Source organism: Poecilia latipinna, unplaced genomic scaffold (genome assembly GCF_001443285.1).
Source record: "Poecilia latipinna isolate Pla-1442-1.1 unplaced genomic scaffold, P_latipinna-1.0 Scaffold1335, whole genome shotgun sequence".
Taxonomy (NCBI): Eukaryota; Metazoa; Chordata; class Actinopteri; order Cyprinodontiformes; family Poeciliidae; genus Poecilia; species Poecilia latipinna.
In genome coordinates, this window is record NW_015113951.1 from 175908 (window position 1) to 200919 (window position 25012).

At 40.7% G+C, this 25012-nt stretch overlaps 1 protein-coding gene across 10 annotated transcripts in view; it reads left to right on the forward strand.

Annotated features, from left to right (window-relative positions):
• Window positions 1-25012, forward strand: part of ankhd1 (ankyrin repeat and KH domain containing 1) — a 34759-nt gene that overhangs the window by 2867 nt on the left and 6880 nt on the right. For 4 of the 10 annotated variants that reach the window (XM_015055773.1, XM_015055774.1, XM_015055776.1 and 1 more), the window contains exons 2-29: window positions 253-406; window positions 12145-12301; window positions 12438-12600; window positions 12676-12823; window positions 12910-13143; window positions 13253-13347; window positions 14199-14360; window positions 14634-14715; window positions 15433-15624; window positions 15755-15864; window positions 16006-16093; window positions 16206-16333; window positions 16437-16580; window positions 16698-16800; window positions 18011-18273; window positions 18363-18650; window positions 19692-20130; window positions 20231-20370; window positions 20469-20580; window positions 20666-20811; window positions 20932-21074; window positions 21285-21498; window positions 21636-21811; window positions 21940-22102; window positions 22185-22280; window positions 23654-23770; window positions 23869-24037; window positions 24141-24340. In XM_015055773.1, coding sequence (XP_014911259.1) covers window positions 253-406; window positions 12145-12301; window positions 12438-12600; window positions 12676-12823; window positions 12910-13143; window positions 13253-13347; window positions 14199-14360; window positions 14634-14715; window positions 15433-15624; window positions 15755-15864; window positions 16006-16093; window positions 16206-16333; window positions 16437-16580; window positions 16698-16800; window positions 18011-18273; window positions 18363-18650; window positions 19692-20130; window positions 20231-20370; window positions 20469-20580; window positions 20666-20811; window positions 20932-21074; window positions 21285-21498; window positions 21636-21811; window positions 21940-22102; window positions 22185-22280; window positions 23654-23770; window positions 23869-24037; window positions 24141-24340 — 4626 coding nt within the window. The remainder of the gene's footprint in view (window positions 1-252; window positions 407-12144; window positions 12302-12437; window positions 12601-12675; window positions 12824-12909; window positions 13144-13252; window positions 13348-14198; window positions 14361-14633; window positions 14716-15432; window positions 15625-15754; window positions 15865-16005; window positions 16094-16205; window positions 16334-16436; window positions 16581-16697; window positions 16801-18010; window positions 18274-18362; window positions 18651-19691; window positions 20131-20230; window positions 20371-20468; window positions 20581-20665; window positions 20812-20931; window positions 21075-21284; window positions 21499-21635; window positions 21812-21939; window positions 22103-22184; window positions 22281-23653; window positions 23771-23868; window positions 24038-24140; window positions 24341-25012) is intronic. The other 6 variants (XM_015055779.1, XM_015055783.1, XM_015055777.1 and 3 more) reach the window with 5 other exon arrangements.

Here is a 25012-nt window from a genome sequence, read left to right on the forward strand (position 1 = left end):
TATGTGGAGGGTGTGGGACCTCTTTTATACGATGCAATGTAAACAGTAGTTACGGTAATGGGATACTTTGATTTACTTTATTTCCCTTGCCTGATTTGTTCTACTTTTCAGTCCCCGATCCAGATGTAGTGATGGTTGCCTTTTAAGCGATGGCTTACAAATCAGATTTAGGGTGACATTAAGGCCTAACTTGAAAATCAAAGCAGTCGAGCAAATTTGAATTAATCACCCACCTTTTCCTGTCTCTCCCAGGTGGAGTCATTCATTTTGGACCAGGATGACCTGGATAACCCCATTATGAAGACAGCCTCAGAGCTGCTTTTGTCCAGCGCCACAGACGGAGTCGATTTGAGGACGGTAGATCCAGAGACGCAAGCTCGACTCGAGGCTTTACTGGAAGCTGCAGGTACGACGGCTTTCATCTGAATTAATTTCACCCGCAGACGCAACACATGAGACTGTGCCGTTAAACACTGCATTAATGGTCACACCCATTTTTAATACAACTTGTCTGAAGTCATTCTTTTAACATACACTAACATTCAGTAAGGAGGACCGCACCTTTTTTTCCCTCTTAATCCCTAGAAAGGTGGAGGCCTTACATTGTTCAAAAGGGACTCTCTCTAACTTTTTTTTTAATTTTTTTTTCCCCCTGAGGTGACTTCATTTCTTGAGGTCACAGAAACATTTGTCAAATTACTACAGCGAGACCATAGCGCTTCTTTTTTTCAACCGACACTTATTTTTAAGACGGAAGGTTATAGGAACGGAGTAACCCACTCGTCTACGCTTTTCCTACTTTGCTACCGGCCCCGTCTGCTTTAGGTTGTACTCTTAAAAATCAGTGTGTGCAGTGTCACAAACGTAAAGAACTGCTTGGACGAATTAGTTGTCAGGCTTTTGTAGTTCAAGTCCAACACAATAAATAATAATGCCAATTGGATATACTTGGTGTCTTTCACCAGATTTAGGCCTTGGTGATCGAGATGCTAAAATTCAGGGAGATAGGTGGGTTTTTATTCTGATGGAGAAGAAAGGGAAAGTGTTTAAAATGGGGGATAAGTAAATCAACATTGCATTTGCAGCATTCATAATTTTGGTAATGTTACGATATAATCATTATTATTGAACCTACAGTAAGTGAGTTAAAGGCTCAAACAACCATATACAAACCTGAAAAGTAATTACCTTTTTATTAATACCCAAATGCACATCCACCCTCCTGCAGTATCGTCACAAAAATCCAGTTTTCTCGTTTCCTACCGCGTTTCCCCGAAAGTAAGACAGTGTCTTACTTTCTTTTTATCCCCAAAAGCCCCACTATGTCTTACTTTTGGGGTATGTGTTATATTGGAAAAAATTTGTCGAATTTTTTGTTTTAACCATAAAATGAACATTTATTAACAACCTGCGCCTCTTGCGTGGGCAGGAGGCGGCGCTCATTTGGATCAGACGGAGGCGGCAGACGCGGTAACGTATGGAGGGGGGTGGCGCGGAAGTGGGCAGGAGGCGGCGCTCATTTGGATCAGAGGGAGGTGGCAGACACGGCGACGTATGGAGAGGGGGACGGTGCGGACGTGGGCAGGAGGCGGCGCGCAGCTAGATGAGAGGTGTTGCCCCGAAAAGTAAGACGTATGTCTTACTTTCGGGGTACAGCTTATATTAGCCGACCCCCCTGAAACCCCCGATACGTCTTACAATCGGGGAAATACGGTAATAAAACTTTGTCCCCTGGTTCTACATGAGTTCTGATCATTTCACCCCAAGTCATGTTGTGCCTATAGTATTTTTCAGTCGTGCTGCACCCAAAATATCCAGGTATGAAATGGAGTTGTCTGCTGCGGCACATTTTGTACCGACAATTTATTAATTCAGGAGGACGTTTCGTACCTATTTTGACAACCAAGGAATTTGAGCCAGCTTTCTCTCTGCTAACTATATTTATAGTTTAAAAATAAAAGAAAAAGTGGTGTGATATCCAACCAAGTTATTGTGGAGGCATATTGTATCATATTTTATATTAGCAGACTGGCACAAATACAGGCCAAGTAACAAATTAGATGGAGGGAGCATGTAATACAATAAAAAGTTTAATTGACGTGGTTTGGGAATTTTATTTTTCATTAGAACTTGTAATCTCCGTTTAAGAAGGCCTGTATGTATTAATCCAGTCGGGCTGGGTGTCCTGGCCTCATTTGGGCTTGTGAACATTACGATGCAGATTAGCGCTGGAACACGCTTGAGCCTCCACCGCGTGCGTGGGGTTTGCGTTCAGCAGCTAATGGCTAATCTCACCCTAGTCTCCTTTCTCCTGGACTAGTCCTTACATAATCTGCCTGCGTTTTTTTGTTTTGTTTTTGTAAAGAAACCTCAATACATTTTAATCACTTCCACCTGTGACAGGATACTTAACTTTTCTATTTTTTTTTCTAATTTATCAGAAAAAGGATAAATGTGTAATCTATGTAGGTACAGAGCATAAATAAAATAGCCAAAAGCTAGATTGTTCAGCCGGTTGCCAAGACAGTTTTTATTAATCTCGTGATCTGCACACAGATTCATCAACATAAGGTAGTTGGCAAGTGCTTGTTAACCACCAAATAAGTTCATATGATGGGTTTTCCACATTCTCAAGTTCTGTCAGTTAACATGGCACAGCTAAAACCAGGCGCTTTTGTGAAATAAGCAAATACTTTCATCCTCTAAATTTGAGGTGGACACAGCAGCAATCGTTTATAGGGTGTCTTATGGATGCTAAATGTTTAACTTCATTACACACCCGTAACTACAGTCTAACTACACAGCTGAACTAAAATGCAAATGTTTCTTCTTCTTCCTTTTAGTGGTTTAACAATAACAATAGACCAGAACGTGAGGTTTCTTGATCTGGTAGTCTAAGTTATTCAGATAAACACTAAAGGTGCAGTTTGTGGAAGTTGTTTTAGTCTGAAGTCGTTCAGTCCCGTCTGTCATCTGTCAGTGGTGACAAGTGGAGGTGACATCATCATTAGTGAGCAAGTGTGAAGTGTGCTAAAGGTTGATGGTCAATGCTGAGGCTAAAAACGAAAGCTAACCCCATGTCGTGCTCTTTGTTGGTCTCCTGCCAAGACATTTAGCAATTATTGGATTTATAGTATTTAATTTGAGGTTTTATATATATATATATATATATATATATATATATATATATATATATATATATATATATATATATATATATATTATTCATTCTACTGACCAGTTATCTCATGTAGGCTGGTGAATATAAGCTAATTTAAAGTCGGTTCGTCTTGCTTCATAAAATAAATTGTAATACTTTTCCACAGTTCTCGGAAAAACTTTTTTTTTTCCCAATTCCATGTGGGACTTTAAACATATTTTGCTAAATGATTACCAGTGCCCTACAGACTTAATTACAACAAACACAAGCTGTAAGACAAGTCAAGCATGGATTATTAATGAAGGCTTCTGTTACCAGTAGCAATAAAAGATGACCTTGACTATTAGCTATGTTTCTTTGTAGTTGCTTAAATGAACGCAATCTGAAGGAAATTGTGTCAGAATGGTGGCGAAATCAAAATGAACCATCATGAAATATGTAGGATTACGTCTGAGAAGGTAAATGCTTACTTAATATTACTTTGCCTTTGACAAAGTCATATTTACTGGTTATGTTTCCAGTGAGCTGCTAAAATTTTATTTTTTATTTCTATGGTTTAAAGCCAAAAAAAAATATATTTTTTATGGCTTTCTTTTTAGTAAGATTTGTGTCCGGCCTTATGGAGGATGTTATAATGCAGCACTGCCCCTCCCGCACGTACTGCTGCACACTGCCACTCAGAAGGTTAATGGATTTTTCCATCCGTGAGAACACAGAAAAACCTGCCTGTTTGAAAGTCTTTCAGGTCTTGAGTAACTAAAGAGTCACATATTACTGTTTTGAAACTCCAGTAAAAAAAAAAAAAAGTATATACTGTGTCCATAGAGCCAGCTTACTTAACAATAACTACTATCAGCATGTATTTGTTTTATAAGCTTGTAACTTGCTAATATGATTAGTTTTGAAGCGGCAGGAGAAATTTTTACTATTTAAATAAAGATGAAAAAACAAAGTGTGTAAATGCCCCCAAATTGTGGTAATTTAAACTAATTATCTTGTATGAGGTAATATCACATCTCATATGAGATATTATGATACCATGACAACAAATAAACCAGTCTCGTTTTTGTGAAGTTGTTTAAATATTTTTGCCTCTTCCTTCCTCCTCCCCCCTTTTTCTCTGTATGGGGTTAAGTTTTGTTTTTGGCCTCGGCGCTGACCGTCAAACTTTAGCACACATCACAATAGCTGACTAACTATGATGTCACTTCCACTTGAAAATGATTAAGCCAAAACGCATGCTAAAATGTGTTCTGTAAAGTTAACATACCGAATGCGTTATTTTTAATGAGCTGTTCTTAAATGTCAGGTGTATTTTACCATTCCCCCCCCCCATTTCGCATCATTTCAGGGACTCCATTTCAAATGCTCATACAATACAATCAACTTTTTCTTCCATATCAAAACTTTCATATTGTTACATTCACTTTATTATATTGGGTGAGGTGAACACTAGAGATGTGCCAAGGCAATTTTGTAAATGCCATGTAAATTGTTTTTGGTCCTTTATTACTTCTTCAAAAGTTTAGTCAGAAGTTTTATAGGTTTATATATATATATATATATATATTTTATTTTAATTTTTATATTTTTTTTTGACAACGCGAGCTTTCTTGACATAAGTTCACATTCCATATAGGTACGCGACTAAATTAGAGCTGTTATTAGAGGATTCAGTTCATCAGGTGTCTCAACTCGTTCGGGTTTTCTACTATTATGTAAAACTGTTTATCAGAGGAAAGTTGGACCTAATTGGATTAGAGGCATTTGTTTTAAAGGGTTTGTTTAATTTTACGTGAAGTAATTCAAAGTGGGTTCTAATTAGCACTTAGAGATTACTCTTACTGATGTTGTCGGTCTCTCTTAACAAATTGTACTTTTTGGACCTAAGTATCATCTACTCTGTCTGTTTCCCACTCCAAGATGAAATATTATAAGCTAGGCTGTGCAAAATATGTCATGTGAAAAAAAATGTTTTGTGCTTTCACAAAACAATGGATCATGAGCTTTGGATATGTTTATTTTGCTGGACTCGAGGCTCACATATTTCCCCGGAACATAATAAAAAATCTTCTAATTTTGTAGTATAGAGATTATTCTAATTCTTTAAGAAATATTGCCAATTCTTGCCTAACCGTCAGAGGAACAGTTTGTATCGCATATTCTAAACGTGCCAAACCGCAAACAGTTGTTGACTAAACTATTAGAAATATTATCTATAAATGGAGGCATTTAGTTTGAATTGCACAAGAGACGAGCTGGCTCGAGCCAGCGGCGTTGCCAAAGCTACGCGTTAGCATTCGGCGACCTGCTGCTTTAAGCATCCAGTGGAAACATTACACCGGTGGTGTCCACACCAAGTCCTTCATGGCTAGTATTCTGAATGTTTCAGACCTTTCCCAGGTTCACCTGAATCAAAGGATGGTTCACTACCAGATCCCTGCTGAACATAATGGCACTATGAGGAGGTAATTCAAGCATTTAAATAAACTGTGTTGGAGTAGAGAAACGTCTGACTGGTGTTAGTCACCCCTGTATTGTAGCTATAAGCTGAAGTTACTCTGGTAACCTGCTGCTGCGTTTTCTTATCACCTGAAATCAAGAAACTTGCAATACTAATTATTGAGGGATGAACAGATTGCAGTTTCCTAGCTCATTACCAATCTTTAAAAAGTCCAATTTTGGCAGATACCAATTTTTCTTTTCTTGTTTTTTTTTGTTGTACAACCAACACTATCAGGTGGATTAAGGTCAATATCTTTAGTCCAACAGTACCCACAAAACAATACAAACTTGTTTTGGTTGCAAATGAGGTAGTGCTCTCAAATACACATAAAAGGTTTTAGTGCATTGCTGTCTACTAAATTAGCTAAACTAAAAACAATCAAGTCGTTCAGTCAGTCAGCTCGTTCTCCTGGTAGAGCAAAAAAGGGCAGCAGCTGATTTTTCAGGCATGTGCAGAGGTAGATCGGTTTCATATGTGGGTATCGACTCGTCGTCGCTCTTGTAAAATTAAGGAAGTTGGGGATTGATCAGTTCATCCTTATAATCGTTATATTGAATGCATACAGTTAGAACATCTTCTGACATGTTAAATAAGTTTTGTTTTTTGTTTTTCCATAAAAGTGGTTCTAGTGGCACCTTCTAAATATTTTTATATTGCATTAAACAGGTGTCAGTCTGGATTCATAGTAATTAATTGACTAAAGCCCTGCAGAGGTCCAGTGAATACTTCACTTTTTCTGCGTATTTTGCACCGCGATGCTTTGAGAGCGACGAGTTTGAGTCGAGTCGTTCTGCCTGTTCCAACTCTGTGGCCACAGCAGCAGATCTTTGGAAATCTACTGCAAATATTATATTTCCTTGAGGCAAGTCTTGTTGAGCCTAAAAAGTTGCATTCATTCTGATAAATTTGATTACACTTCCAGTTGACTAGCATATGACCACACGTGCATGCGGGAACAAGGAGGGGAAGTGCGCACTAGTCCAAATTCCTTTCCAGATTTTGTTTCAGTCATTGAGATGAAGTGTTGTATTAATAATAAAGATAGACAGCTGATACTGATAAAGAATTAGAGATAAATTTTAATATCATAAGGCCTAAATTAGCTGGAAAATTATTTATTACTCATTACGCCTTGAAATTTAATTATTTGGAAAGGATCCGTCCGTGGTAGATTATTAGTTTTTTTTTTTTTTTTTGTATCGAGGCTAAGCTAGGATATGCTTCAGGCTGACGTGGGTTTACCCTTTAATTTTACTCCAGTTCTCCCTTGACCTGGGCGGATCAGCTGTTTATTGCAGGATGTGTGAAGCTGCAGGAACACAACCCTGCTTCCCTGTGTGTGCACACACTGCGGCTCTGCAGTGTTGCCGTGCCTTGTTGCGCTCCTGACAACCATCAGCTGTCTCTATCACCATGTCGAATTAAATTAGACCACAGTGTCTTAAGCAAGCGCCGCCGCAGTCTGACATGAACGCGAGACAGTAAACTGAAATGCATTCAAGAGAAATGACGCTTACATTTAAATATAGCAGTGAATATATAAGTTGAGCCACACGTTTACCGGATCGGATTTCATGTTTGAATCGACTTTGACTCGTGGGTTTTATATGGCCGATAGAAATTTCATATTTATTTGGTCAACTTGCGTATCTCCACGAACACATTTATGTACAGGTGGCTTAAAATAACCGGGCTGAAGCTGTAGCTTCTTCCCTGCGCCTTTATAGCTCTGACGATAGGAACGGTGTGGATGGCTCTTCCAGATCTGCTTTGCCTCACGGCAGGCACAGTCTGGGAAGGGGAGCGATTCACCAGTATAGACGATAATGGAGCTGCTTGCTTCCAGACCCACTGCTGGTCAGAGCTCATTGCTCACTAAGCTGCAGCTGATCGAAGGCTGGACATTAAGGCAGCGGCACACAGATTGGTGTCCCACTGACTCCTCTGGGATCTGCCTTCAGCTGTGTGGACTGGCACGAGGCTGTAGTGTCACATATTTTACACTTTGACAGTCTCTTCAGCCACAGCAATACCGCGCCACTTATAGACGCATCTCGTTATGAACCACGTATGCTGAGAAGAATGGGGGGCAGATATTTGGGGAGAAAAAAAAGAAATGTTGAAACAATTAGTCGGAACTGACGATTGAAATAGTTGTCAACTAATTTAGTAATCGATTAATTAACTGGAGTAGATAAAAGATGATTTATTGACTAAAAAAAAAATCCCAACATATTCAGAGCAGTAATTAAGCCAACAGTGTACAAAACATATACATTTAAGATAAAAAAAAAAAGTTATCTGTGAATATGTTCTACCCATAACTCCTCAAGTGGGATTGTTTTTTTTATTCACCTGGTTAAAATTCACTTAAACTAAAGAATGCTATGTTATTGCAATAAAATGTTTTTCTTATTTATTAAAAAAAACTTATTCATCTACATATTTATGTATTTTTAATATTGTATTAAAAAGGCTTAAGTGGCTTAGTTCAAATTCTGCCAGTGTTTGTATCCAATTAATCTCTAGAATAATCATGTATTAATTTAATCATTACTTGCAGTCGTTTTGTGGACACTCTAAATGTTGCAATGGACTGTTTGAAATGTGTAATATTTATGAGCTATTATATTATATACACTCTTTACATGTGAATTTCATATTTAGCTGGCTGGACCCTGACCCCTTTACCAGTCAGGAGTCTGCAGTGTTTTCAAATCTCCATATAATACAGCTTGGCTTAACCGCAGCTCATGCAAGGTATCAGTTAATATGGGCTTATGTAATGACAAGCACCACTAACCTATGACCCCAAGGTTTAGTCTCTAGGCTTGTGCTTTTTTTTTTTTTTTCTGCCATTATCTGCCTTTCATGACGCTTCTATTAAACCTCAGTTTGATTTCACACAATTAAGGTCAGATTTTCTCTAAGAGGTGACTAGACAGCACACAGCAGACCATTTCTACCAGTCAGAATAAAATGGATCTTCTTTAAAACGCAGTACTTTTACTTTTTGTCCCAAAAGCAGAAGAAAAAATACAATTCATTGGCTCAACAGTCTGATCGCAAATGCTTAGTAGAACTTGAACTTTCAGACCTAATTGTTTAACATGGGGTTAAATTGAATCTTTTTTTATCATTACCATAGTATCTAGTTTGACAGCTTGACGAGAATTCCAAACTTAAAAGTGCAAAAATGTCTTATTTTACTGCTGTAGATGTTGGTTTGTTCTTTGAATTGCATTATATACTCGCATCCTGGCATTCCCCCCCCCAGTGCAAAGCTCATGTTGTCAATGTAAATATGACAGTTATGGGTGTAGAGGTTGCTTATGGGTAAACACTCACTGAATAGGGCTTTTAAAGCTAAAACAGATGTTTCAGTGTCCTTGCTGTTAAACTAAAGCCAAGATGTGGGACCTGGGGACGCTTTGCATGTAAATGGCTTTTGAAGACACTGCGTAAATGTGTATTTTTAATAATGGTTTTCCATGAAATAAATAAAATGGTGACTTGATGTTTTTAAAAAGCACTAGTTCAAAAAATCATCTTGCAATCTTAGCTTTTCATTAAAAGGTTAAATGCAGATGTTTTTTTTTTTTAATGACCTCTGTTAAAGGCTGATTGAGTTTCATTGTTGGCATCTCGGTTGGTTTACCTCAAATGCCGTCATTTTAGTAACCTGCCAGCACATGCATTGTTATTCAAGTTGTTTTTTTACTTCACAGCTGCTGCCAGTAGCAAGTCAAAGCTTACCGAAAATCTCTGCAGCACCCGAGTACTGTCTTCTGTGAGAGTTCAGGCTGTATTTTGCTGTACTAAAAATAGTGAAGCATAAACAAGTAAAGTTTAGTTGGCAAACATAAAGCAACTCTCAAGTCTGCACAGCCCTGCTGTCCTGTTGTATGTAACAGGAAAATGGACTCCATATGAATCATTTAAATTATTTTCCTCATGTGTCACATAATAAACAGAGGGGGGGGAAAAACTAACCTCTGGGAATTTTGAAACATTCAGTCAGCCAGTTGCACACCGTTAAATTTTACACCTTATTGAAGAACCTTTGAATTTCAGCATTCAGTCTCAAAATTCCACATTTTGACATCAATTGCCCTCTCTACCTTCCCAAATATGAAGATACAGCCCATCTTGGGTGTTTCTACACTTTTTTTCTGTCCAATTTGGTCTAAACTCTGGCTTAACCTTTCCAAAGCTTTTGTCCAATGGAGTTATTGTTTTTTCATAGCAGACATTTAAAGGTTTTGTCAAAATGACCTGGTACTTTAGCTGATGATGATTTCATCTACCCAGACAAAAATCTACAGTTCCATCTGAAGAAAACTAACCATTCTGCTACAGTTATGTTTCACTGTAAGTGTGATGCTCTCATGGTAATTTAAAATGGTGATTTTTTTGTGTGTGTGTGTGTGTGTGTGTGTCCGTGTGTCCGTGTTTCAAACTTGGATTGGGAAATAATGGGCCAAAAGTTTAAATTTGGTTTCTTCAGTCTATAACACAGATTCCCACAAGGTGTTGGAAAATTTAAGCCAAAGTTGAAAGGAAATGTCCGTCTACAGCCCTGCTCATTCAGTCATGTTTACTTGGCAGCCTCCCTAACAAGTTTTAGTGTTGTCTTTAACATCATTTTGTGGAAACCTCCAGTTTCTGAAGTGTCACTAATGTCCTATATTTTTTTTTATCAAATTAAAAGTGACTGTCTTCCCTGTGCCATAGCATAAATGTAATGCTGTGGATTTTTCAGACTGATTCCCATATGCACAATGAGATAATTTTGATACCGTTTTACTTTTCTACAGACTGAGAATGTGTCTGGAATATTCTGGTCAAACTGGTGAAATCTTTTCTGGCAGTCAGTTTCGCTATAATTGATAGTTATGTATTCAAGAAGAGTGTTCTCGCATCGAAGGGTTTTTTGTCAAAGGATTACCATTTTTTAATGGTATATATTTAACAAATGTGTTAAACAAAATTACCTTGGAAAAATGCTTGTAAATGATTTATCATGGTCTCATCTTTTTTTTTTTTATACAAAAAACTTAGCTTTGTAATATTAATGTATACACTTTTACAAGCCTAGTTACAGGTAGTTGGGAATAAAAAGAAACGAAATCAAATGTAAGTTTTCATCGGAGCTTTTCATAGAAACAATTCTCTAATTACTATAATTACCAGGAGATGCTTCCCTTTTGCTGCTGGGAAAGTCTTGAGTTCAGAACTATACAAACTCTGCTTTTAGTCACAAACACTTCAAACCGGGGCTAGGTTTTCAGGTAAGGATCCAATATGCAACAACATCGGTGAATGTTGCAATCATGGCTCAATTTGTCATGAGTAAACAAATGATAAAATTCCACTAACATATTTTAGCATTCGCTCCATGGTAGACAGTCATTTTGGTATTGAAACAACTTGGTGTTGGTTCATAATTACTTTACCACCTATCACTTCTTTGCAAAAAAAAAAAAAAAAATCCAATTATGATGCAATGAACATTAAATGTAATCAAATAAACTACTGGCAGAGAGCCTGAATGCATGATGCTTAATTAGCTAATATTTATTGCAGTCCTAGCAGTTCCTTATGTTATGCGTCTTGCACACACAGTTATTGCGATAACGATCAATTTCCCAGATATTGTCCTGCCGTGTTTTCAACTTCCAGGACGGAAAGCTCAGATCCGATCGACAAATGAAGATGCTTCTTATGAGAAATACATTTTCTTTTCATTGTAAAACTTGCCTGTTATACCTAAACTCAAACATGTCATTGTCAAAGAGAAAGAGACTTTTTTTTTTTTTTTTTTTTTTAGTTATCAAATTAGTTCTGTTCTCTTGTGTTTTTGCTTGTTTTTGCCTCTTATTCTCCCTCTTTGGCTTTTTCCATCTTTTCATAACAAACAGTCACAAGCGCATTTTTGTCTCATGGTAATTTGAATTCTTAATATTCCTTTGACTTTTTACCTTCACTTCTAGTTCCTCCTTTTTCCCCCCCTTACGTTCTCCCTCTCATCCATCTAAAATTCATACACAAGATGTTTTTTTCTCTTCAACCATTAATGGCTTTAATCTGAGTTTTTGAGAAAAAGAAATGATTAAAAAAAAAAAAAACTGCCCACCTTCTTCCTTCACTGCCTTCCTTGTAGTTTTGGCACATTTTTAAGCTCATTACACAGTTGTCTGTAAATGAAGATTGTTTATGCTTTAGATTGTGGGGGGAAAAAAGTATTCATACATGATGCTGCATTGAAAGTAGTGACAGGATATGTTGAGCCAAATTAACAAGTGCTTGTTTGTGTTTTCTGTGTGTGGGTTTCTCTCCATCTTGTTTGTGTATGCTGCTACTAACTCTGGATTGGATTGGCTGGACTGGACTTGCTTCTTCATCTGGTCTGGTGTGGTTCTGCTCCCCCTGTGGTTTGCATTGCCCTATGCACCTCTGCCTTCTTGGTGTTCGGCAGGCATCGGTAAACTGTCCACTGCCGATGGTAAAGCTTTTGCAGACCCCGAGGTGCTAAGGCGACTAACATCGTCCGTGAGCTGTGCGCTGGACGAGGCAGCCGCCGCCCTGACCCGAATGAGAGCTGAAAACACACTCAACGCCGGCCAAGCCGACAAGTATGTATCTCGGCCATTTTTTTCACAGACCGTACACTTCAAATGCAGGTGTTTTTTTTTTTGTTGTTTTTTTTTTCTTTTCTTTTCTTTGAGGCGTATGTGTGTCCACCTGTCACCGTGGCAGTAATTGTAGCAGTCTGGTTATTTTCAGCCGTAGTTTAGCAGAAGCGTGTTCAGATGGGGACGTCAACGCTGTGCGCAAGTTGTTGGACGAGGGACGAAGCGTCAACGAGCACACGGAAGAGGGGGAGAGCCTCCTGTGCCTCGCCTGCTCGGCTGGCTACTACGAACTCGCGCAGGTATGAAACGGGTTTTGTGTCTCCGACAGCCTTCAGTCAGTTTCTTCACCTCATGATTTCACGTTTTGTCGACAGGTCTTATTGGCAATGCACGCCAACGTAGAGGACCGGGGCATCAAGGGGGACATAACACCGTTGATGGCTGCTGCCAGCGGAGGTTACGTGGACATCGTCAAACTGCTTTTGGTCCACGGGGCAGATGTGAACGCTCAGTCCTCCACAGGTAAAACTGTCTGACCCCCCCATCCCTCCCAAGAAAAGCTTTAGTTCCCATTTTTCTTGAGGATTCACGCTGTTTTTGGCTTCCAGGCAACACAGCGTTGACGTACGCGTGCGCCGGTGGCTTCGTGGACGTGGTGAAGGTGCTGCTGAAAGAGGATGCGAACATCGAGGACCACAACGAGAACGGACACACGCCTCTCATGGAGGCAGCCAGCGCGGGCCACGTGGAGGTGGCCAGGGTGCTCCTGGAGTATGGCGCCGGCATCAACACACACTCCAACGAGTTCAAGGAGAGTGCTCTCACACTCGCCTGCTACAAAGGTCAGGACCCAAATATGTCTCTGTATCGTTAATGAGCGTCCTGTTAGTCACTGCTTGGAAAACTTTGCTACCTAATGCTTTGAATTGATGACTTTGTTTTAAATTCCAGGTCACCTGGACATGGTTCGCTTTCTTTTGGAGGCTGGAGCAGACCAGGAGCATAAAACAGACGAGATGCACACGGCGCTCATGGAGGCTTGCATGGTGAGCATCTGACCCAAACCTCAACCAGACACTAAAACGGGTTAAATGTTTAGTAAAACGTTGTTTACTATTTTTTTTCATTGAGTTTTATTCAGTGATTCTGTCGGGTCTTTAAAAGCTGTTAATGAATCTAAATCCAGAATTTAAAATGTCTCAAGCTTCAGTTTATGTTATTGCTTCTACCACAACTACCTCCTAATGTGCATGCAGGATTTTCAAACATAAAGCTCAGTGTATAATGAATGTATATTGTTATCCAATTCACCACAAACTATTTGCCGAACCTCCAGACCCGTCCGAAGTGGCAAACATCGTCGAAGAACATCACTGTGGACTCTGTTGCGCTAATCATTGACCCATCACTTCCGAGCGCTCACTGGCCCATCAGGAGATTTGTCAAGGCTGTTACTAGTCAAGAAGGATGCGAAGGAACAGCAAAAGTCCTGTAGTGGTCAGTCCAGAAAATCCAGCAGCAGAAGTCAAAATCCTCAACATGTACTTTAAATTTAGCTGCAACGGCAAATATGTAGTCAACCAGCTCTTTAAATTAAATGTATATAGTCTTAAAAGGTCATTATTTTGACTTGGAAACATTTTTTTTTCTTTCTAATAGAATTGGACACCATAATAAAATCGAATATTTAAAACGTTGACAGCATCTGCCATGTTTTCGTAGCTGCAACAACACAAATAATAAAACTAAACAGAAACTGTAATTTAGGTTATCTAACCCTGTTTCAAACGTCCACAGTGACATTTTCGCCGTGGAAATTGGCCAGATTCAGCCGAACTGGAACATGCTCGTACATATTTATTCAGGTGCTTATCTCTACATCCTCTGTGTCTCGCTGTCCCAGGACGGCCATGTGGAGGTGGCGCGGCTGCTGTTGGACAGCGGTGCGCAGGTCAACATGCCAGCTGACTCCTTCGAGTCACCTCTCACCCTCGCGGCTTGTGGAGGACACGTGGAGCTCGCAGCGCTGCTCATAGAACGAGGCGCCAACCTGGAGGAGGTACAAGGAAATTCTAAAAAAAAAGTTGTACATTTTAATTCTTTGATGGTGCAACTCCTTACATAAGTTGGATTTTTTAAATGTATTTATGATTAAATAACCTGGTACTAGAGTTGAACAAAAAAAAATTATCTAAAAAATAATGCGAGTGAGAATCTCTGAAATTGATGGAAGAATTGCATCTTATTTTGGAGTGTGGAGTATTTCATCTTACTGCCAGTTTCAAAATCCGTACAATCATGATGTCCATCCTCATCCTCGGCTTGTCTCCAGGTGAATGATGAGGGCTACACTCCCCTGATGGAGGCAGCAAGAGAAGGCCATGAGGAGATGGTAGCACTGCTGCTGGCTCAAGGTGGGACACTTCCTCTAATATCTGTTTAATGGAGCTTTGACATCCAGGCCCCACTTTGTGTCATATTAGGCAGGTGTTATACTTTGAAACAGAAAATCAGATCAGTGATGAATTCTAAAGAAAGAGGGCCGGATTGTTTATATGTAGTTTGTGCATCTTCCATGCAGTTGTGTGTTTTTCCATGTGGGATGGGTAATTGTTGAGCACTTTGAGCTGCGCTTTATAAATAAAATTGATTGATTGATATTAGGGATTGTTCTAGTGATCGATTATTCTGACCATTAATTGGATTAAAAAGTGGCACATTTATCAGACTTTTCGTTTAACCACCTATGCCTTTTTTATACAATGTTAGAAATACATAAAAAATGCAGATAAATTATTAAATTCCTTTTTTAAATAAGAAAATAAACATTTTAAGACCTAAAACAAACACGTTAACGTAGCATTCCTTTGGTAAATCTGAACCGAGTGCTTGAGGAGTTTTGGGTAAAAAAAAAGAGAATATATTTTTTTTTGTATAGTTTTGGCTTAATTACAATACAGAAATAGTTATTAAAGGCATCCAAAATTGACACCAAATGTCCTTTTTTTGAGTCTGTATACTCTAGCTAATGATTAATTGGTCACTAAATTAGTTGATCATTTCAATAATCAATTAATCCGATTTATCGTTCAAGACCCAGCTTTAAACAACCATTTCCACATGTTTTCCAGGTGCTAACATCAATGCCCAGACGGAGGAGACCCAGGAGACGGCGCTGACTCTGGCCTGCTGCGGAGGCTTTCTGGAAGTGGCCGACTTCCTTATCAAAGCAGGAGCCGACATTGAGCTGGGCTGCTCCACTCCTCTAATGGAGGCTGCGCAGGAGGGCCATCTGGAGCTGGTGAAATACCTGCTGGCTGCCGGTGAGCAATAAAAAGCTAGAGCAATAACGTTCTCTAGAGAAAACGTATGCCACGAACTTGTGTCTTGCTTTAAGAATCCAACTCTTGCACCTCTTTAATTACAAATACGTCTTGTTTGTCGGCCATTAAGGAGCGAACGTTCACGCCACAACAGCAACAGGAGACACGGCATTGACGTACGCGTGCGAGAATGGACACACTGATGTGGCAGATGTGTTGCTTCAGGCTGGAGCCAATTTGGTACGCTCACAATACTCCTATTCAGTCTTAATGATGTTATTTAGGGATCCTGGGATTTTAAAACTACAAGTGCAGTTGAAAAGAACAAACCTTACTTTGTAAAGGCACCCTCAAACCTGAAATAATTCCTCTGATCCTCAGGAACACGAGTCTGAAGGGGGGCGGACACCTCTGATGAAGGCGGCGAGGGCAGGACATCTGTGCACAGTGCAGTTTCTTATCAGCAAAGGTGTGTTTTTTTATCCGCTGGTCAGATTTACTGTGTTTCTTGAATTTTTAGTGTAAGAAGTCCCAGGCTTCCCAATAAATTCTGTGTTGTTTTTCTTTTTTCTCCTGTTCAGGTGCTAATGTGAACAGAGCTACTGCCAACAACGATCACACCGTGGTGTCCCTGGCCTGTGCTGGGGGCCATCTGGCTGTGGTGGAGTTGCTGCTGGCGCACGGAGCCGATCCCACACACAGGCTCAAAGTGAGGCTCTCGTTCCTAAACATGTAGTTTATCGAGGCTCGCTCTGCTCCTCTGATTCCAAGTGTAATAACAACCTCTTAATGTTAATGTTGTTTGCCTCTAGGATGGCTCAACCATGTTGATAGAAGCTGCTAAAGGTGGCCACACTAACGTGGTGTCCTACCTGTTGGACTACCCCAACAACATTCTGTCTGTCCCAGCGCCGGATCTCTCCCAGCTCACGCCCCCATCACAAGATGCTTCTCAGGTATAAACAGCTTCATATCTTATGAAGTTTTGCATAAAAAAAAAAAAAAATGTTTTGCTTCTTTTTAGACACAGTCGTGTTCCTCTATCTAAATGTGACATAATTTTGTCCCATCAGGTTCCTCGTGTCCCATTCCAAGCTCTCGCTATGGTCGTGCCCCCTCAAGAACCCGACAGAGCCCCATCAAACATTGCTACGCCCCCACCCGTCTCGAGCAAAGGTAAACGATGCTTTAAGAGGTTTATGGAATGGCTCTGCCTGCTCTGATTCATTTTGAAGAGATTTTTCCTCAATATTAATATTATTTTCTCAATATTAATATTACAAAAACACAATCATTTTTTCAATGAATTAATAAACAAAACCAAGCAGTTGAGTTCGAATCTCTTTTTATTGAGATAAATGTTCTTTAACCAGCATCATATCGTGTACATATTAATGTTTTGACAGTTTGAGATGCATAGTAATCACAAGAAGACAAACTTGAGATGATGCACCTTAAAATGTTCAAATTAATTTAATAACTCAGTTTAATTTTATAAGACCCTATAAGCTTACTGAGATAGTAGAAAAACTTTTTTAAAAATCAATAAAATACATAACGCCTATGGAGAGCTGTTTCATTCTAAATAAAATATGGTTATTAATACAAGATGAATAAATAGAAGTCAACATGAAATAAAAACAAAATGTATAGAAGATTTACTTTTATTGGAAAGAAAGGACATTTTTGGCCGACTTCTTCTCATTTTTTAAACCGATTTAAGATGTCTGATGATAAGAGCATCTGTTTTTTTGTTTGGTTGTATTTTTGTGGGAGAGAAGCTGCTAAAATCTGATACTTTAAGAAAAAGTTCTTCAGAGAATCCGACTCGCCTCACAGAGGAAAGGATTTCTCTTGGAAGAACATAAAATTTAAAGAGCCTGAAATTAAAAAAAAATAAAAAATAAGTCCCTGAAATAAGCGAAGAAGCTTTACAAAAACTGTCACCAAATGAAACGCCATCTTGACTATTCTGTTGTTTTTGTCATGCCGACATTTGAGTATTAGTTATTCATTAGTAATAATATTTACTTAAGTGGAACTGCTTTCCATAAACCAGCCATAAACACCTGACTGTAAACACAATGATGTGTCCCAATCCATTTAGATGTAATGAGTGCAGCTTCATATCTCATGAAGTTTTGCATAAAAAAACATTTACAGTACTTTTTTGAAGCTAAGAGTGTATCATACTAAACACCATACAATAAAAAAAACAAAGAAATGTTGCATCTTAAAACCAATCTGAGATATTTGAATAATAGAGTCCTGTAAAGTTTGAAAATTGTTGGCTGAAAATCCTGGGTTTTATTAAGCTGTGCTCGTTCACTTTTACCCTTCTTCGTAATTTTAATCTTGATCTCTGTTGTTCTGTTTTTCAAATCAGCGGTGTCCAAACAGAGACAAGCAGCCCTTCAGCCCGGCGTCCCCACTGCAGTCGGTCGTGGTCCTGAAGCAGAGCCCTTGCCGCCGTTCCACTTGTGTCCGCCGTTGGAATGCATAGTGGAGGAGACGGAGGGAAAGCTGAACGAACTGGGCCAGAGAATAAGCGCCATCGAGAAAGCTCAGCTCCAGTCGCTGGAGCTCATTCAGGGCGAGCCGCTCACCAAAGACAAGATTGAGGAGCTGAAGAAAAGCAGAGAGGAACAGGTACAGTCCCGGCTAAAACTGTCATTAATCTTAAGTGAAGCCGTCAAAAGAAAGCCTGTCAATTATTGACGTGGCTGTTTTGTACTCAGGTGCAGAAGAAGAAGAAGATCTTGAAGGAGCTTCAGAAGGTGGAGCGTCAGCTGCAGCTAAAAACACAGCAACAGTTCACCAAAGAGTACATGGAGGCAAAGGGCTTAAAAGAAGACCAGGAGGCAGGACAGAATCAGGGTCCGGGCCCGGGGCCTGGGTGTATGCCTACTGCTCCGGGGCCCCTTCCTACCCCAACAGGTGGTCAGCTACCAGTTGGCTCCGACACCGACGAGGAGGCCAACAAAGAGGGGGAGCAGGAGCAGCCGCCAGGGGAGGAGGGGGAAGAGGTAAAATTCTCATTCACTTTGCCACAACCTAAAAACCGGGCCAATCAGGGTGTCTCCTTTTATGCACAGAAACTTTAACTGACTCCAGTTTCTCTTTAAAAGCTGTGACACAAGAGTTGGTATAAAACACATTGAAAATACAATGTTCCTGCCTTCATGCCTTGGGGCTGTTATCAATTACTTGCATTGGCAGCAAAGGTCGTGTGCAAGCGAGCAGTTGATGTAAACAAAGCCAAAATTAGACGTTTTAAAATGGATCAAGCCATTCTACATCGATTATCATGGACAGCATCACAAAATAGCCGTTTCTGCGTCTGTATTTAACACAATGTTGACTGAGATTTCCGATAGGCTTCCCACACCTCTGATCTATACATGTTCCAAGACGAACCCAGGCTAAAGGCTCATAGCAGAGCAGAGCACACACACACACACACACACACACACACACACACACACACACATATCTAGTCACATTTATTTGTATAGCACATTTTCGCAACAAAACAGTTAAAAGTGCTTTACACCATGAAAACATAACACAAGAACCGTTTATGAAACCGGTTACATAGCCGGGGCCGGCCCCATCCAGTCGCTGCCAACTAACAGGGAAGCTCGAGCCCAGAGCTGCTGGTGAGGCAACATTTTTGCAGTTTTCTGGAAGTTCATTCCAGATTTGTGGTGTGTGAAAAACTGCGACTTCTCCATGTTCAGTTCTGGTTCTGATGGAGAGTAAACCAGAACCAGAACACCTGAGTGGTCTGGGATGTCCGTTTCTCACAAACCCAAATGAACTGCAGCCGTTTCTGTGCGTTTACAAAATGCTCATTACCTCTTATGTAACTTATTACGTCTATGTGCTTCCTCTGACTTCATCTTAAACATCCCCCTAAAAAAAAAAAGTTAATCTTGATCACTTCACCCAAAGCAGGTGCTCATTGCGTCTGCTGGTTGGATTCCACCCGCCGACCGATTTGTCTGCGAGTCTCTCCTCTTAATACCACTTTAAATTATTCTAAGGTGCTTTCTCTGTGCTTTCAGGATGAGGAGGACGACGATGACGATGAGGGCTCAGAAGATGACGCCGATGGAGAAGAGGACGACTACCCCAAACTCCCTCAGGTCGGCACAATCCTGTACCGGGATGGCCCTCAGCTGCCACAGCAGCCTCCTCTTCCTCCCTCGCCCCAGACCCAACCCCAGCCGCCGCCTCCGCCCCTCCAGGCCGCCTTCGTCCCCATCCAGCCGCTGCCAGACTACAACCCCGCCGACTACCCAGGAAGCACCAGCCCAGAGCTGCAGAGGGTGCTGGTGGGGCAGCAGATGTTGGGCCAGCAGATGCTGGGGCAGCAACCTCAAAGTCAGGGTCAACAGCTGGCCGGTTTGGGGCCGGGAATGATACCTCAACCAGCCCCAGACGGGCTCATGGTGGCTACACCTGCGCAGACGCTCACAGACACACTGGATGACATCATGGCAGGTGAGGACATTTGCTTACGGCAGAAAAACTTAAATTTTCCAGTTTCCGACTGGACCAAACCTGCATTATATGGATGTTTCGCCCCCTTTCTGTATCGCAGCTGTGAGCAGCCGCGTGCCCATGCTAACCACTACAACGTCACCCACGCCCCTGTCCCAGCCGCCCACGCAGACGAACCCAAACATCGCCTCTCCCCCATCCGTCTTGCCCCTCTACCCTTCAGTTGACATTGACGCACACGTAAGCCTCAGAGCCGTGCTTTTCAAAGGGAACTTTAACATGTACATGCATGAAATGTAATTTATCCTATCGAAACATTTGCTGCGTCCTCCTCACAGACGGAGAGCAACCACGACACAGCGCTGACGCTGGCGTGTGCAGGAGGACATGAGGAGCTCGTGTCAGTCCTGATCGCACGGCAAGCCAACATTGAGCACCGAGATAAAAAAGGTGCAGAGGAACAAAGAAAGGGGGGCGAGAATCTCTGCTGAGGAGATGAATTGGAAAATAAACGCATTCATTCTGCGCTCCACAGGTTTTACTCCTTTGATTCTGGCTGCCACTGCTGGCCATGTGGGAGTGGTCGAGGTGCTCCTGGACAAAGGTGGAGACATCGAGGCTCAGTCAGAGAGAACCAAAGACACCCCCCTCTCCTTGGCGTGTTCAGGGGGCCGACAGGAGGTAAAACCGCCTTTAAGATCTGCTCACAGCGTATTGACGTTAAAGTTCATATTGTTTTTCTTCCTCCAGCTATAATCCATAACTGAGTTTTTTTTTTTTTTTTTTTTTTTTATTCAACAGGTTGTGGAGTTGCTGCTGCTGCGGGGAGCCAACAAGGAACACCGCAACGTTTCCGACTACACGCCTCTCAGCTTGGCTGCTTCAGGGGGTTACGTCAACATCATCAAGATTCTCCTCAACGCTGGCGCTGAGATCAACTCCAGGTGAGTGGAAAAACAAAACGGCGTATGCACTTCTGAAGTTTATTCCCATCTTCTTAAAAGATTTTTACCTTCTTTTCACTTTTTATCCACTGTGATATTTGGAGAGTTCATGTTTAAATACTGATCATTCTTAAACTGTCTACCGCAACCATACACTGATGTTTTCGTAGAAAAAGTTCCATTCTGTAAATGTTTGTCCTTTTTCCACAGGACTGGCAGTAAGCTGGGGATCTCTCCCCTGATGCTGGCAGCGATGAACGGCCACGTTCCGGCAGTGAAGCTCTTGTTGGATATGGGCTCGGACATCAACGCCCAGATCGAGACCAACAGAAACACCGCTCTGACCTTGGCCTGCTTCCAGGGGCGAGCAGAGGTCGTCAGTCTGCTGCTAGATCGCAAAGCCAACGTAGAGCACCGTGCTAAGGTACAGGACATTAGTGTCGTTTAATCCTCTTTTTGTTTTTTTTTGTTTTTGCTGGGCGTCCATCTCTTTAAATGAATGAAATCATTGTCTCGGCTCTACTTTTGTTTGCATCCATTGACCATCCTTTGTTCTCGCAGACCGGTCTCACTCCATTGATGGAGGCAGCCTCTGGGGGTTATGCCGAGGTGGGCCGAGTTCTGCTGGATAAAGGTGCTGATGTCAACGCTCCTCCCGTTCCTTCCTCCCGAGACACCGCCCTCACCATCGCTGCCGACAAAGGCCACTACAAGTTCTGTGAGCTGCTCATTAACAGGTAAGACTTCCTCACATCAACGTACTTTTTAAAAGTATCTATAATTTTTTCTTTCTCTGCGGCAGTGCTGCAGCTTTTTTTTATTTATTTTTTTAATTATTATTACACTTACTGCTCTCTGTTTGTAGGGGGGCTCATATTGATGTGCGAAACAAGAAAGGGAACACTCCCCTTTGGCTGGCAGCGAACGGTGGTCACTTTGACGTGGTTCAGCTCCTTGTGCATGCAAGTGCCGACGTGGACGCTGCGGACAACCGTAAAATCACCCCACTCATGGCTGCTTTTCGCAAGGTGCGAGCTTTATTCTACATTCAGTGGCATCCTGCGTCACTTTAACAAACCCTCCAGTAACAGTCTTTCCTGCAATTTGTAGGGTCATGTGAAGGTGGTGCAGTATCTTGTGAAGGAAGTCAACCAGTTTCCATCCGACATCGAGTGCATGAGATACATTGCCACCATCGCTGACAAGGTAGCTGTTGAGTTCCTCTTGGACATTAAAGTTTTATTTCCGCCAGAGGAAACTTTTCTAAGAACCAAATACAGATTGCCTGCGCATCCTTAAAAATTGTTCATTTCCTGTATCTAAAATTAAGGTCTTAAAACATCTTAAAGTCATTGCAATAAGTTAATCGTCGGTCTTAGATTTTGTCGTGACAGGACTATTTAATCTTGTAGGTTTTATTTTCTTGTGGGACTTCTGTCAGGGAAAAGTTTGAGTCATTGGAGAGGAAGACGATTTGATATGGTTGAGGCTACTGCTAACTAGCAGCTGCAATTATAACCTTGATATGTAGGTTGGTATGAAGACAAATGGGGACAAAGATTAAAAGGACTCACATCAGTCTCGCATATATTACAGGTCTTAAATTTCTTTCACAATTGTCTTAAAGCGTTAAATTTGAAAGTGATTTTAATCCTTAAAATCAGACCATTATGGTAGACAATTATAGTACAAAATAACACTTGGAGGGACATCATACTTCTGATGTCTAGTATAAATTATGTGTGGGATTTTTGTGATGGCGAAACATTTCTCTCTCGTTCACTTGTGGCAACCGATCATTTTTTATGTTGAAGAGTAAGGAGGTAATGCTTGCTGCGTGTGATTTATGGCCCTTTGAGAGACATGGAAGCAGGCTGTATTTGTTACAATGTCTGTATGAACGATACAGACATTCTTTGATTTGGAGTGCTGTGGTTTTATTTTTGTTTCACGATGGAATAACTGGAAAATAATTACAAGTCGTAGCTGAAAGGTGAATTTTTCTTTGTTTTTTTGTTGTTTTTTTTGAGCCTCGGGGAACTGAACATACCTCAAACCGATTACAGGTACACATTAGAACAAAGTGGGGACTGATTTTACTCAGCATTTGAATCATAAACAGTGTGAAACAGTCAGAGATTAATGTCGTTTTGGTCATATTTCACTTCTTTTTTTTTTTCTTTTTTTTACCGCATTCTGAACCTTGCTGTTGCAACTGGTAGTTCATCCTTTTTTATAACAACATCTAACAACTGCATTTGAAAACAAAGAAGAAATATTCCTGCTATTAAAACTAGATCTCAACAGATCATACAGATCATAACAGAATATACGATGATGGCTGTATTTCAACTCGGTTTTATTACATTTCCAAAGTGGTGAATAGGCGCTGCTGTTGGATTGACCCTCTGGTCTGTTTACATAAACAGCCGTGGTTTTGGTCCACACAGTGGAAACAGAAGTAGGATAACATGAAAGCTTCAGGAATTTAAGATCTAGTGGGAAAACATTTCAGAGTTTATCTTCATGCTGGATGTGATGAGCGGGAAAGAGTTGTTTACCAGAGTTTTCTCCTGCAGGAGCTGTTGAAGAAGTGTCACCAGTGCATGGAAACCATTGTCAAAGCAAAAGACCAGCAGGCGGCAGAGGCCAACAAGAACGCCAGCATCCTCCTAAAAGAATTGGACTTGGAGAAGGTAGTCTTATCGTCGCCGTCTTGTCATTTCTGAGCATCCAGAAAACCATAAAGGAACAGGAGGAAGCAGGTTTTAAATAACTCTGTTGTGTCCAACAGTCTCGGGAGGAGAGCAAGAAGCAGGCGCTGGCTGCCAAGAGGGAGAAGAGGAAGGAGAAGCGCAAGAAGAAGAAGGAGGAGCAAAAGAGGAAGCAGGAGGAAGAGGAAGGGCAGAAAACCAAGGAGGAGTCCTCTGAGATGCAGGAGCAGAAAGAGGATTCAGCCGAAGGTAACCTTTGTTGCTTCACTAGAAGAGACTTTCTGGATCGGGTTGGTGTTGATCACTTGGTTGATATTTAGTTTCCGTCTAACCTCGATCCCTGTTGTCTCAGAAAAAGAGGTTCCCATCGAGCCTCCCAGTGCGACCACCACCACCACCATCGGCATATCTGCCACCTCCACCACTTTCACTACAGCATTCGGTAAGAAGCGAGCAAGTGTGGCCACTACCCCAAACACCAATCGGAAGAACAAAAAGAACAAGACCAAGGATTCAGCACCTAATGAACCAATCATATTGCAAGATCCACAGGTGAGCACTTCTCTGGTTTTTCCTTCAGCCATATGGCTCAAGGATTCAATTTCAAATTGACACTTCAGTTTAAAATATTGAAATATCAAATTGAAATTGATATTTTAATTTCTGGGGAAAAAATGTAATCAAAAAAAAGTATTTCAGTAAATAGGTTGAAACTTAAAAACTATAGATGCAATATAGCGATATTTAGTGATATTTAGATTTTGTTTCTGTATCTTTCTTTATGATTGTGGATCACATGTGATGAAAAATCAAAAACAGTTTTTTGCAGGATTTGTAACAGCAATGTTAAGCTAATAAACTATTGCTGATTTGACATTACTTTAGTAGACAAACATTAACACCCTCTAAGCCACAAAAGGTTGTTGCTAACACAGCTGCATCTGAGTATATTAAGTGAAAGTTCAGTGGAAGGAAAAAGTGCAAAGTTTACATTACGCTTAATATTGCATGGAATATATATATATATATTTTTTTTAATTTTTGGAGAAACTGGATTGTGGGGTTTCATAAACTGTAATCCATATTAATTAATATTAACACAAAATGAACCCTTGAAATAAATCACTTGCGTAATCTAGGAATGAGATTCTCTTTTGAATTGATTCATTCAAAATATTATGTGGCATTCTCATTTATTCAATAGGGGCAGGCATTTATTGTACC